Below are 15,601 nucleotides of genomic sequence, written 5' to 3'. Positions count from 1 at the left end.
ATGACATAGCTCCATTCAGTAATTCAAAACTATCCTCCAAAGTTGTGCGTACAATTAATGATTCAACAATTAGATATTTCAGAGAAAATCTTCAGCGGTTAGACTGGGATGAGGTGTACAAGGAACCTGGTGCTAATTTAAAATGTAACTTATTTCTTGATACATTTGTAAGAGAATTTGAAAACTGTTTCCCCAAGAAAGTAGTTAAATCTAATTGTAAGAAACCATGCAAAAAACCTTGGCTTACTAAAGGAATAAAAATATCTTGTAACCACAGAAGGGAACTGTATCTAACAACAAGAAAGAGTAATGACCCAGAAACAGCCAAATATTATAAAAACTACTGTGCTACATTAAGAAAGGTTATTAAAAAGTCCAGAAGCATGTGCATCATGTCTGAGATTAATACCTCTGATAACAAAATCAAAACAATTTGGAATATTATTACAAGGGAGACAGGGCAACCAAGAGTACAGGATGACAGCATCACCATCAAAGCAAACGGAAACTTGACAAACAACAAGCCGGAAGTCAAAAACATTTTGAATAATCATTTTTTAAGTGTTGTAAAGAAAATAGGATCTAAATGTTCATTAGAAGAAGCAAGGCAATTAATGGAAGAGGCCTTACCCACACCATTTGATACAATTGAAATTCCACCCACCTCTCCTTCTGAAATAAGGAAGATAATAAACTCTCTCAAGAATAAAAGCTCACATGGAATTGATGGCATTTCCAACAGGATAATAAAAGGTTGTTGCCAAGAAATAAGTGGGATTCTTAGCCACATATGTAATAGCTCTCTGAAGCAGGGTATTTTCCCAGATAGACTTGAGTATGCCATTGTTAAACCACTGCATAAAAAAGGGGATACGTCTGATGTCAATAACTACCACCCAATCTCTCTTCTAACTGCCTTATTGAAAAAGTAATGTATTGTAGAGCAGCTTCACACCTTTGTAAAAATAAAGTTTTGACAAAATGTCAGTTTGGTTTCCAGAAGGGTTTTTCAACAGAAAATGCCATATATACTTTCACTAACGAAATATTAAATGCTCTGAGTGACTGGAAGTCATCTGTTGGAATTTTTTTGTGATCTATCAAAGGCTTTTTGATTGTGTAAATCATGGAATACTTCTGGATAAGCTCAAGTACTGTGGTATGAATGGGACAGTGCTTGAATGGTTTAAATCATACCTAACTGGCAGATTGCAGAAAGTTGAAATAAGCAGTTCATATAATATGCAAAAAACTGGTGATTTCTCAAAATGGGGAACAATCAAGAATGGGGTATCGCAAGGTTCGGTCTTGGGTCCTCTGCTGTTCTTAATATATATTAATGACTTGTCATATTCACGAAGATGCAAAGCTGGTACTTTTGCCGATGATACAAGAATAGCTATCACACCCAACAGACAAGAATTAACTGGTGAAATTGTAAACGATGTTTTTCAGAAAATCATTAAGTGGTTCTCTGCAAATGGGCTCTCATTAACCTTTGACAAAACACAGTATATACAGCTCCACACAGTAAATGGAATGACACCATTAATAAATATAGACTTCGATCGGAAATCGGTAGCTCAGGTAGAATATTCAAAATTTCTAGGTGTATGCATTGATGAGGAGTTGAACTTGAAAAAACACACTGAAGATTTTCTGAGATGTTTGAGTTCAGCTACTTATGCTATTAGGGTCATTGCCAATTTTGGCAATATACATCTCAGTAAATTAGCTTAGCACGCCTATTTTCATTCTCTGCTTTCATATGGCATCATATTCTGCAGTAACTCATCATTGAGTAAAAGAGTGTTCATTGCACAAAAGCAGGTAATCAGAATAATTGCTGGAGCTCATCCAAGATCATCTTGCAGACACTTATTTAAAGAGCTGGGGATCTCCACTGTAGCCTCACAATATATATATAAAATAGAAAGAAACTTCCACATGGGAAAAATATATTAAAAACAAAGATTCCAAGACTTACCAAGCGGGAAAGTGCCGGTAGACAGGCACAATAAATAAAACACACAAACAGAATTTCTAGCTTTCGCAACCGACGGTTGCTTCTTCAGGAAAGAGGGAAGGAGAGGGAAAGACGAAAGGATGTGAGTTTTAAGGGAGAGGGTAAGCAGTCATTCCAATCCCGGAAGCGGAAAGACTTACCTTAGGGGGAAAAAAGGACAGGTGTACACTCGCACACACACACATATCCATCCGCACATATGTATGTCGGTTGCGAAAGCTAGAAATTCTGTGTGTGTGTTTTATTTATTGTGCCTGTCTACCGGCGCTTTCCCGCTTGGTAAGTCTTGGAATCTTTGTATATACACTCCTGGAAATTGAAATAAGAACACCGTGAATTCATTGTCCCAGGAAGGGGAAACTTTATTGACACATTCCTGGGGTCAGATACATCACATGATCACACTGACAGAACCACAGGCACGTAGACACAGGCAACAGAGCATGCACAATGTCGGCACTAGTACAGTGTATATCCACCTTTCGCAGCAATGCAGGCTGCTATTCTCCCATGGAGACGATCGTAGAGATGCTGGATGTAGTCCTGTGGAACGGCTTGCCATGCCATTTCCACCTGCCACCTCAGTTGGACCAGCGTTTGTGCTGGACGTGCAGACCGCGTGAGACGACGCTTCATCCAGTCCCAAACATGCTCAATGGGGAACAGATCCGGAGATCTTACTGGCCAGGGCAGTTGACTTACACCTTCTAGACCACGTTGGGTGGCACGGGATACATGCGGACGTGCATTGTCCTGTTGGAACAGCAAGTTCCCTTGCCGGTCTAGGAATGGTAGAACGATGGGTTCGATGACGGTTTGGATGTACCGTGCAATATTCAGTGTCCCCTCGACGATCACCAGAGGTGTACGGCCAGTGTAGGAGATCGCTCCCCACACCATGATGCCAGGTGTTGGTCCTGTGTGTCTCGGTCGTATGCAGTCCTGATTGTGGCGCTACCTGCACGGAGCCAAACACGCATACGACCATCATTGGCACCAAGGCAGAAGCGACTCTCATCGCTGAAGACGACACGTCTCCATTCGTCCCTACATTCATGCCTGTCGCGACACCACTGGAGGCGGGCTGCACGATGTTGGGGCGTGAGCGGAAGACGGCCTAACGGTGTGCGGGACCGTAGCCCAGCTTCATGGAGACAGTTGCGAATGGTCCTCGCCGATACCCCAGGAGCAACAGTGTCCCTAATTTGCTGGAAAGTGGCGGTGCGGTCCCCTACGGCACTGCGTAGGATCCTACGGTCTTGGCGTGCAGCCGTGCGTCGCTGCGGTCCGGTCCCAGGTCGACGGGCACGTGCACCTTCCGCCGACCACTGGCGACAACATCGATGTACTGTGGAGACCTCACGCCCCACGTGTTGAGCAATTCGGCGGTACGTCCACCCGGCCCCTGCATGCCCACTATACGCCCTCGCTCAAAGTCCGTCAACTGCACATACGGTTCACGTCCACGCTGTCGCGGCATGCTACCAGTGTTAAAGACTGCGATGGAGCTCGGTATGCCACGGCAAACTGGCTGACACTTACGGCGGCGGTGCACAAATGCTGTGCAGCTAGCGCCATTCGACGGCCAACACCGCGGTTCCTGGTGTGTCCGCTGTGCCGTGCGTGTGATCATTGCTTGTACAGCCCTCTCGCAGTGTCCGGAGCAAGTATGGTGGGTCTGACACACCGGTGTCAATGTGTTCTTTTTCCCATTTCCAGGAGTGTATATAGAGGGAAACATTCCACGTTATATATAGAAGGAAACATTCCACGTGGGAAAAATATATCTAAAAACAAAGATGATGTGACTTACCAAACAAAAGCACTGGCAGGTCGATAGACACACAAACGTACACACAAAATTCAAGCTTTCGCAACCAGCAGTTGCTTCTTCAGGAAAAAGGGAAGGAGAGGGAAAGACGAAAGGATGTGGGTTTTAAGGGAGAGGGTAAGGAGTCATTCCAATCCCAGGAGCGGAAAGACTTACCTTAGGGGGAAAAAAGGACAGGTATACACTCGCACGCACACACATATCCATCCGCACATACACAGACACAAGCAGACACCTTCGGGGGAATAGATGTGGTTGTGTGTGTGTGTGTGTGTGTGTGTGTGTGTGTGTGGGTGTTTGAGTGAGTGAGTGCATTCCTGTCCCTTTTCCCCCCCAAGACAAGTCTTTCCGCTCCCAGGATTGAAATGACTCCTTACCCTCTCCCTTAAAACCCACATCCTTTCATCTTTCCCTCTCCTTCCCTCTTTTCTGAACAAGCAACCACTGGTTGCGAAACCTTGAAATTTGTGTGTATGTCTTTGTTTGTGTGTCTATGGAGCTGCCAGCACTTTTGTTTGGTAAGTCACATCATTTTGTTTTTATATATTCACTTATGAAATTTTTTATTAACAATCTGAACGAATTCAAAAGTAATAGCAGTGTACATGGCTACAACACTAGGAGAAAGGATGATCTTCACTGCTCAAGGTTAAATCTAACTTTGGCTCAGAAGGGGGTAAATTATGATGCCACAAAAGTCTTTGCTCAGTTACCTAATAGCATCAAAAAGTCTGACAGATAGCCATATAGCATTTAAAAGGAAATTAAAAGAATTTCTTAATGGCAACTCCTTAAGTGGGTAATTTCCTCAACACCAACAAAAAAATAAAAAATAAATAAATAAATAAGAAAATAAAAATATAAAATAAAATAAAATTAAGTGTCATGTAATATTTTCTGTGATGTAATATCTTGTATAAACACCTTTTACTAACCTGACACGTTCCACATCGTTACAAAGTGTCATATTCTTAAATTGTAAACAGAAACATAATTTATGTCCTTTTGAAACATTTCAGAAATATGTTCCTCTAACATTATTCAGTAAAAACCTAGCAAAAATTAGTCAGTATGAAATATTATTTCAACATTACTAAAATATTACTTCATACACTACCAGCTTAAAAGCAGTAATACAGAATATCAAGAAAGAAAGCATAGTCTGAGTGGAGCACAAGCTCATAGTGGAAAAGGATGTGTAAGGAAATGAGCTGCATATTTGTCAGAGAAACTCTCTCAGTGTCCATCCTGGACCATGTAAGAGAACCCACAGGAAATGTATACCAGAATGGTTAATGGGAGATTCAAGACTCATTCCACCTGAATATGTTGAGGAAGTTACAGACAATGAGACAATCCTATTCCCACTTTTTGAGGAAAACTACTGATTATAGAACTTTTTAACTGCTGAGTGTGTGTGCTTGTTTTATCTCCACAAGAAAAAAATTGTGAAATTGAGGAGGGGAAAAGATGACATAAAAGCATATGTTACCTTCTCAATTAAACTTCATATAGCATGCTCTTTAAAATTAACATCATTTTAAATTTACTTCAAACAAAATAATAGTTTCCATATTATATGCAAAATGATGATTACCTTAGGCAAATCTACAAAATGAACTTTAAAATCCAATAAATCAGCTGCTTGCATCAACGTGTGTTTTGCAGTAACTTTTTGGTCCTGTGATGTTTGTGATTTGGGGCTGAAGGTGGAAGATGTTGTGTCTGTAAGTGTTGACTTCACAGTAGGCTCATCAAGAAAGGAACTTCCACTCTTCACCAGCTGCTTTGCAAATGCTGCCAATCTTTGATTCAAACCTGTGAGTGTTAGAAACAGGGATTCAGACAGCTACACAAAGTACGTGAAAAATACATTTAGCATACAAATAATGTCTCATACACTGACACCAGGGCAACCTGATTAGGAATATGGGGTACTATTAACCATTTTTATACCCATACCAGAGAGGTAAAGGGTCAAAATCCAATATTTGCAGTTTAGTTTAAGCCTATATTTGTAATACCCACACACTGCTTCATTTGAAGAAGAAGAGTGGCAGTCTTGTTCCAGTCCATGATTGGCTGAGTGCTAAAGAGTCCACATGATTATTAAACATTGCTTGAATTGGCCATGGCTTGGAGCACACGTCACTCTTTCTCCAAAAATAAAACAGTATGGAGATATTAAAAACATTCTCATAAGCGAAGACAGTGGAATCTGAATTACCCTACTTTACTCATAAGGTATGGATACAGAATCTGTGTTGTGTTTTTTAATACCTTCCCAAGAATCCAAGGAATGATTGCTAATGCATGTCTTTTTACTGTTGGTTGAGCTCTGCTTGTTTTGCAGGTTAAAACACACTTACGTAGATCATAAAAGTGACAGATGATCTACAAGAAGTCAGAATTTACTTTTTGACTTAAAGTGTAGTTTATGCTAATGGAGGGGGAGGGGAGGGGTTGCAGGGAAAAAGATCCATCTTTGACATCTTTGGCTGTGGGCCCCATGCACTACTTGTTGGGAATTTTAGGCACTGGGTCTGTGGGGGCAGAAATTAACATAAGTTTACCATCCTCCCCCCGACCCCCAAAGAAAAAAAATAGTTCATAGCAGCAGGCACACTACATCGACCTGAAATCATTGTGGCTGTCACCCTCAGCACCAGATACTTATGAAGATATCAAGATAAAGGCATTATTCCATATCTGAGATATGCAAAACAGCTTTATTGCATGCACCAGCCAGTGACTCACTGTGGAAGCATTCTGCAGTAGATATAAACATACACTGACAAGTAATTCATCAGCTTTCTGAGATAGTGAAAGCAGACTGCTACGTGCAAACCTCTAACCCTTACATTACTTCCCTCAGAGAAGAAGAGCTGCTATGACCACATGCACATGATGGATTTGTTTTGCCAGTTGCAGCATCGGAGGGGATTGTAACGTATTCTTCATTTGCAGACACAGTAATGGACGGTACTGATGAGTGGGCTTTTAAAATAACAACTTGATACACAACATATGCTGTGGACACAAGACAAATTAATTCCACACATATTGATGCCAGTGTAGAGGGCATCAATATTCAGACATCAGATGCTCATATTAGCTCATAAAGACATAGTTAATTACTTGGCATATAGATACAGAATGTTATGCAGAAGTAGCAACAGCAATGGATGATTTTGCATGGGAGGTCTGTCCTTTGACTGGTAGGAAATGATTGTAGGGTGCCATGTGGCAGGTTCTGTTTTGGGTTGAGTTCTCTACATGAGGATGAGCAGCACAACAATGAAGGTGAACTAAAAGGACAGCGAATACCATCATTAAATTATTCAGTGAAAACGAAGGAATCTAAGATATTTTGGGTCAGCACCCCCACGTTTCTGCGAAAATCACCCCTAAAGGTTATGACAAGCAATTGACTCAAAATTGGCGGGATCGATAGATAATTATGAATAGAGCCTTTTTCATTATCAGGTATGGGTTCCAAAAATGCATACTTTACCAGAAATCGAGGAAAGAAACTTTTACAACTGCCCCTTCTGTACCCACATGGTAAATGCTTTTTGCCGACAGCATCGATAGTGCTATGGCCAAGGTAACTGGTTGGGAATCGGAGAACCCGGATTCGAATCTCGAAGAAACATAGTGGATGTTCTTCTTTTCGTTTGTATTTTTCCATATGTCAATTGATAGGGATAGGAGGATTAGTAAGGTAAGTGAATCAATGAGGAATGATAATAGTAAGGTAGGCAAATAAATTTCTTGAACCTCTTGGGATAGTAAACAACTAAAATGTTAAGCCAGGTCACTTTACAATGGCTCTGCCAGTCAATGTTACGTGTCCTCACTTTTCTTCAAACAACTAGATGGATGGTACTTGTCGTACAAACATTCGAAACAAATATACTCACAGCACCAAGAACATCTAATGAATGCAATTTTTCGACAGCTACACTGCTCCTTCCGAAGAGTCGGCGGAAAAAAAACTTGGTTTACATTTATAAATATGTCTTTTTCGGGAATTAATTTGGATGTGTACCATGCATACGATATCATTGCCTGAAAAATCAGTGCTGAAATTTGGTTATGAATTATGCTGTGAATAATTATTGCATGCGTGTGGTTGCGCAATTCCTGCTGGGTTTCCAGAAGCACACTGCAATTCTGAAGCCTGGAAATAGTTTTTAACCTGGCGATAGAAATAAGCATCACACGTCTGGCACACAGGTGTGCAGTTTGGAGGTATTACTTTTACTGTGCATGTCGGCTTACCCTCGCCATCTATAAACATTGTGTCATATATTGTAGTATTAATTTGTCCACTCCAGGAATCCATTACTAGACAAAACTTGTTATCATACACGTATGCTATTAAAACATTCTCACGAAATGGTCTGTAAAACACATTTGTCAGCTTCCTGGATTTGGAGCTGGTAATGTAAACATTTTTCAATGAGTCGTTTAAACGATTGACCTCTTCTATAACCTGAGGACCAAATGTAACATTCGTTTCATGTAAACACAGGAAAACCTTAGGCAACACTTTTGCAGAGGCTGTGATAGCATATTGGGCCGTGTACGAATGTGTTAGATTGTTTTTACTACCAACAAGGGTCCGTTTTTCTCCCTTATGCAATAATGTACGTCGAATGTTCACCCGATACTCGTGTCCTGTTTGATCTGTGTTGTCACGTAATCATGATTAAAACCAGTCATAAGTGACATCGTTTGCGTGATGAAAAGAACCACCACTTTCTGTATATCTTCCATATTTTGTACCTCCTTATGAGAGATGTATGAGGGAGGACCCAAAAATAACCGGAATTTATTTCTAGAAAGCATATACTTTATTGTTTCCAAATAGAACCTTAATCTCCATCGAAGTACTCTCCATTAGCATTAATACACTTGTCCAAACAATCATTCCAGTGTTCGAAGCACCTTTTAAGTTCGTCCTCTTTGACACCTGCTAGCATTTTCACAAGATTGCATTTTACGTCTTCCACATCTGCAAAATACTTCCCTCTCAAGTCTCTTTTCATCCTCGGGAATACGAAGAAGTCCAAAGGTACAAAATTGTTAAGGCTTTCGTGGCCACTTGTTGACAAACTGCCTATTGGCATCTGTCTCGGGTTCTTCGGCCGACGTTCATCTAATGATTTTTCTGACGTTTCGCCAGCACGAGTGGCTGGCATTGACAAAGCTTCACCCTCCATTGCTAGTGGTGAACTGGAGCCGAGCTCGCAGCCGCAGACTATATGTACCTGGCGCGCCAACATCCGAGGGCTTCTCCGCGGTCATTTCCGGTGCGGTTCTCCTCTTGCTACCTGTGACGGTCGTCCACTGCAGTACGGGAAGCCAGGATCCGTTTACCTTAATGCTTTCCATTTTCTTGTTCAAACTGTTCGCGTGTTTTTGTATTTCTACAGCTTCTCTGAACAAGCACGTGTGATAGTGCTTCTCTACAGCCAGAACTTCCGTGTCGGCGAATTTTATTACGTGTTCGGTCTCATTCAGTGAGTGCTCTGCCACGGCCAATTTCTCCACCTGCCCCAACCTGCAATGTCGCTTATGCTCTATGTTGCGGCTCACATATTCGTCCTGCAACACCTCAAACGAGAAATGCAACACCTGGAAACTGTCCTGAGGAGCAATGGGTACTCCACAAATTATATTAGAAGTGTAACAGAGCCAAACACTCGGCGAAGTAAGGAACCAGAAAAAGAAACGTCGGGTACGGCCTTTCTGCCGTACATTCCCAGAGTGACGGACAGAATCGGCCGTATATTGCGCAAACATGGCGTAAAGACGATTTTCAAACCAACAAGGGAGATCAAAGAGTGTCTTAGATCGGCGAAGGAGAAAACAGACCCACTTGCAAGGGCGGGAATATACCGTATTCCAGGCACATGTGGAAACGTTTATGTCGGAATGACTGGACGATCCATTAACACCAGGATCAAAGAGCATAAGCGACATTGCAGGTTGGGGCAGATGGAGAAATTGGGCGTGGCAGAGCACGCACTGAATGAGACCAACCACGTAATAAAATTCGCCGACATGGAAGTTCTGGCTGTAGAGAAGCACTATCACACGTGCTTGTTCAGAGAAGCTGTAGAAATACAGTTTGAACAAGAAAATGGAAAGCATTAAGGTAAACGGATCCTGGCTTCCCGTACTGCAGTGAACGACCGTCACAGGTAGGAAGAGGAGAACCGCACCGGAAATGACCGCGGAGAAGCCCTCGGACGTTGGCAGGCCAGGTACATATAGTCTGTGGCCGCTAGCTCAGCTCCTGTTCCCCACCGGCAATGGAGGGGGAAGCTTTGACAATGCCAGCCACTCGTGCTGGCAAAACGTCAGAAAAATCATTAGATGAACGTCGGCCGAAGAACCCGAGACAGATGCCAATAGGCAGTTTGTCAAGTCCAAAGGTGCTAAATCCGGCAAACAGGGCGAGTTGGTCAAGGTAGTCATCTTCATTGAGGCCAAAAAGTGGTGAGCTCTGAGAGCCGTGTGTGCGGGAGCGTTGTCGTGATGCAGGAACCACACAACAGAATCCCACAAAGCCGGATGTTTTCGCGACAAACTTCTGCGAAGACGTTTCATAACCTCCAAATAGAATTGTCGGTTTACCATCTGGTTTTCAGGGACAAATTCAGAGTGTACCATCCCTTTGATGTAAAAAACGGATCAACATCATTCTCACATTCAATTTCACTTGTTGAGCTTCTTTTTGGTCGAGGTGAGCCAGGTGACTTCCATTGTGAAGACTGTTGTTTACTTTCTGGATCATACCCATAGCACCATGACTCATCACCTGTAATGATTTTCTTGAAAAAATGTGGATCATCTTTACACGCGTCCTTCATTTCAAGACAGGGCTTCAACGCGACGATCCCTTTGATTTCTGGTAAGAAGCTTGGGCACAAACTTTGCTGCCACTCTTCACACCCCCAAATTGATGGTCAAGATGCACTGAATTGAGCTCCTGGACAACCCGGACAAGTTCTCAAGTTGGTCAATTGTCCTGCATCGATCTTCACTGATGAGATCACTGATTTTGTCGATGTTCTCTTCGCTTCGAGCAGTTGAAGGTCAACCGGAACGGGGTTGATCTTCAACCACCATTTCTCCCTTTTTATACCGAGAAAACCATTCGCACACTTCCATTTTACTAACAGCATAGTCTTTGTAGGAAGTCTGAATCAACGCAACAGTTTCTGCTGCATTCTTGCCGAGCAAGAAACAAAACTTTACTGCTGAATTTTATACTCTGATGTGAAATTTTGTGCCCAAGATAATGATGCAGCAAACGTAAAATCTTTGTTGGCCATATATTGAAGCGCTGCACAGCAGCCCACTCCTGAAGTATTCTCGTTGTTACATTCTGATTACAACAATGAGATTTGACAAATCGGTCGTATGTCCACTTATTTATCACCTGGTATTTGTCGTATCTTGTCCCTCCTTTAACAATTATCACTTTCCCACAATTTCAAGTCCTTCTTCCTATTCAGGGCTGTTGTTGCTCCATTCTTTTGCAGTGTTTGTAAGTTCCAATTTGGATGATTCCTGGCTAGTGCTACCGAATTTACTTTTACTTCAAAGGGTATAGTGCTGTAGTTCAATCGTTTAGTAACCAGTTCACCACATATTCCCCTTTATGTGGAGATTTCCAAAGTGTTATGACCATTTTGCGATTCACTAGTCCGGATATCTTCCACTGAATCACCTTCTGCTTCGTCTTCATGGTATAGTACTTCAGTATCAACAAAAGTCATTTCGTTTGTCAGCTCCAAAAATTGCTCAACAATAGCCGCTCCTATAGATCTGGAACGCTGAGAAACAGAACTGCCTGCTTGTGGTAGTGTATTGATAATGCATCTGTCTTGTAACACTTTTACAAACCAAAACACATTGTTGGTAACTTCCCGCTTGCCATAGTCTGTGACAGGCTCCCAACTATATATTACAGCGCTAGTGAAAGGGTGTACATCCTCCATTAATCAGATCATGCACCTTAAAGATATGACACAAAAAACAATAACTAGTTACTATGGCATAAACAGACAAGCTAATTACTACAAACTACATGTAGTACTCATCATATGTTACTTACAGAAGAATGCTGTATTCATTCACAAAACGTATTTCATTCGGCACTTTAAAAATGAAAAATCGCTACATGTATCCATGAGGTTCACGGCAGCCTAATGACACAAAACAACTCTTTCCGATTGACTTCTATAAGGCTCTTGCTGGACACCTACACTCTTCCAGGTTCACAACTATGATATGACGAAGAGGCAAGCGGGACAACATAACTCTCCCTGTGTGCATTCTGTCCTGTGCCTCACTGTAAATAAGTGTCGCGAGGTTGGCTATCTGTGATCCTTCATGAGGAATTCGCAGCATTCTTACTAGGAGTTGTTTTAATGTGACAAAGCTTAAAAGTGTAATACTTTACTAACTCACAGCGTTTGGGAAATTAGCTTGCCTACCTTATTATCATCATTCCTTATTGATTTACTTATCTTATTAACCCTTCTATTCATATCAATTGGTTTCTTCAAGATTCCAAACCGAGTTCTCCTATTCCCAGCCAGTAAACTTGGCCATTGGGCTATCAGCGCTGTCGGTGAAAAGCATTTACCATGTGGGTACAGAAGTGACAGTTGTAAATGTTTCTTCCTCGATTTCTGGAAAAGTTTGCATTTGCGGACCCTATACCTGGTGATGAAAAATGCTCTATTTACAATTATCTATCGAGCCCTTTAATTTTAAGTTGATTGCTCGTCATAACCTTTAGGGGTGATTTTCTTAAAATTGCGGGGGCATTGACCCAAAATATCCTAGAGCCCTCTGTTTTAGGTTGTACACAAGCGACCTGCCAAATTTGAGCCGAATCAGTTGGCCGTGCCTGAGGCCTTCTCATTGTGAGTGTGAGGTGGGGGAAGTGAGAAAAACTGTGCCACATTTAAATTTCTTCTGCTAGACATTTATCATTTTGTGCGACTGTTCCATGTGCAGCAAATACCAAGTAGGTGTTTTTATGGTTTTAAACATTGTTGTACATGAAGTTAAACTTTTCTACATACAAACCTTTGTTGTTGTCACTGGAAACATCCCAAAACTCTGAATTCATTACTGCTGCAATTGTTTTATCTGCCCGAAAACTGGGATTCATCTAGGAAAGAAAATAATCTTTAATATGAAAATACATCACAACAATCATTTCTGAACACTTACTAAGAATATCCTCTAGTTCTTGTAAACAACTACAGCTTGTTTCTAAGGCATTCACCTGTTTACAAAATGGCTAATCACATTGGAATTCAAGAAGAAGCAAAAGTCGAGTATCATTTCCTTCGAAGAATGATCAAAACGTACAAGTCTTGATCAACAATATTATTCAATGTGATGAGCCAGTGGTACAAATGGTTTTTGACCCCTCTGGTATACAAGTGTGAATCCATTAGAACCACAAGCAGTGACAGAGTAGTATTCGATGAATGATGATGATCCTTTCTTCCATAAAATAGCTTTTTTCATTTAATATGCACATAAAATAATCTGGAAGAATTCCCACAATTATTGATACAAGTTATGATCAGTGGTTCATGCTTTACAGGCTGTTCATGCTTTACAGACTGTCAGTCTCATAATGTACTTCTTCATTTGTTACAAAACCCTGCAGGTCCTCCTTTATTACGGGAGTTATACAACTGAAACTGTGCATGGTTAACTACCGTATGCACTTACAGGCTGTATACGTGAACAAGGAAAAAAAATTCCAGATTTTCCCTGGATTTCCCAGTTAAAAATACACTTTTTCTGTGTTAAGTGACACTATACTTTTATTCGGCACTGTAAAACTCATCAATCCTTTGAATGTTTGTGGTTTTATATACCAGAGCAGAATTTCCCGGCACTTTAGAAAACCAAACTTAGGGGGAAAAACAGGGTTTGAAAGACCTTTGATGTGCAGCAACATATACGCTGCATATTTTTGTATTACAAAGGTATAAATTCGAATTCCACCAAACACTGCATGTCACTTTCCAATGCATTGAAATCGAAATTGCAATGCGCTTTTGTAAGCCAGTCATAGCTCATGCACGTGATCTCGTCAGCTGATGACAGCCAATAGCAAGATCACTCTTAAGTAGCGCGAACACATAAATAAGAAAAGTTATTGGTTTAAATTAATATACATAGCATTCACATATAATATTGGTATCGAAGATTAATAAGTTGGAAGAGAAGCTAAGCTTCCACATATAATGTTGATCCTTTTTGCACTTGTTACACTTTAAGATACATCAAACAAATGTGCCAGTAAAATTTTTAACAACGACGTAAATGTCTGATCTCTGGGCTCAAAATTCTTCTAAATGGTCATACTCAAAGAGTCGATTTTTAAATGAGAGTCAAACACTTTGTAATTTAAGAAATTCATCGTACATTCTCGCACATAGCTCATCTTATGTGACCTGTTAGAAATAGGTTCGTTTCAGCAGTTCAAGAGAGCGCCATATAACAAGCGTCACTACGCTTGCGCAGCTACGGTGATGCAGGAAGCCCGTATCTTCGTATGTGTAAAACATTAAAAGACCTTACATTATGTCATAAAAGAAACAAGAAATCAGAGGATGCTTCAAGAGCGTCGAAATTTCGTGAACCATACTAAAACGCATAATTTGGCTTAAAATGCACATTTGTATGTCAATTTTCTTGGAGTACCAATACTGTATTATCTCATGTTTGGTTCTTTATTATGGTATAATGCCACACGTACACTTGAAATGCAGCGAACAGTTGAAACTAGCCAATAGTGTGAAATTAAACACTTTGTTTCAAATAATTTGACTGTCTCTGCAGAAAAGATTAATAAAAGCCAAGTCTCTTTAGCAAACTGGCAAAAACAGCTTCATTGTTCTGTAAGGTGATTAATGTTTGACTATCAGACAGGTGGAAACAAATTCTAAAACTAATAACATATTTTAGCCTTCCGTAATTATGGGAATGTATTTTAATTCATTTGATAGCTCCCGGCCACAAAAATCCATTTGGTATCATTTAATGTGAAACCAATAAACGAAGAGGAAACAACAAAATCACTGTACGTAAACACAGGTCACGTGGAGATGACCCACCTCCCCACCACAACTCAGACTATTCTGTTCATCAGCCCAAAATTTAGTAATTTCTGAACCGGGGCAATATTAAGTAGTGGCGCCCAGCCACACTTCTGTAATCAGAGGCGGGAGATGGTACTACTCATATGCGACTCAACTGCGCATGCGCAAGAGCCTGCCCGCAACTGCTCAAACAAATCTAATTTAAACAGTTGTCAAGTCACATTCATCAGAGGCAATTTGGTGTTATGAAGCACTGCATAGTCTTCCTAAGCCTTTGACACACTTTGCTGTTGGCAGTCGCTTGTATGAGCACTGTTTTGTTGTATACGGCGCATTTTGCTTTGCAACTTAAGCTTTATTTTCATTTTTTTTTCTTCTCTCATTCATGTTTTGTTGCTGCAGTATTATTCTGCAGTAACGGGATACAGTAATATCTGCTGTTAGAGTATTGGTTCTTACCTATCAAAATCATAAAAATTTACTTGAAAACTAAAAAAATGAAAAATTTCCGGAATTCTAAACAATTCCCGGGTTTATACCGGTTTCTCCCAGATGAAAATATTCCCGGGTTTTTCCCGGTTCTCCCGG

The 15,601-nt window shown here is 40.9% G+C and overlaps 1 protein-coding gene across 6 annotated transcripts in view; it reads right to left on the bottom strand.

The window, feature by feature from the left end:
* Positions 1-15,601, bottom strand: part of LOC126344778 (maternal effect protein staufen-like) — a 169,707-nt gene that overhangs the window by 19,300 nt on the left and 134,806 nt on the right. For all 6 annotated transcript variants that reach the window (XM_050002049.1, XM_050002051.1, XM_050002050.1 and 3 more), the window contains 2 exons: positions 12,975-13,059; positions 5,455-5,675 (listed from right to left, as the gene is read on the bottom strand). In XM_050002049.1, the coding sequence (XP_049858006.1) occupies positions 5,455-5,675; positions 12,975-13,059 (306 nt within the window). The remainder of the gene's footprint in view (positions 1-5,454; positions 5,676-12,974; positions 13,060-15,601) is intronic.

The sequence above is a fragment of the Schistocerca gregaria genome, chromosome 1 (assembly GCF_023897955.1).
Source record: "Schistocerca gregaria isolate iqSchGreg1 chromosome 1, iqSchGreg1.2, whole genome shotgun sequence".
NCBI lineage: Eukaryota > Metazoa > Arthropoda > Insecta > Orthoptera > Acrididae > Schistocerca > Schistocerca gregaria.
Note: the sequence above shows the minus strand (reverse complement) of the source record. Positions and strands in the feature narration are given on the sequence as shown.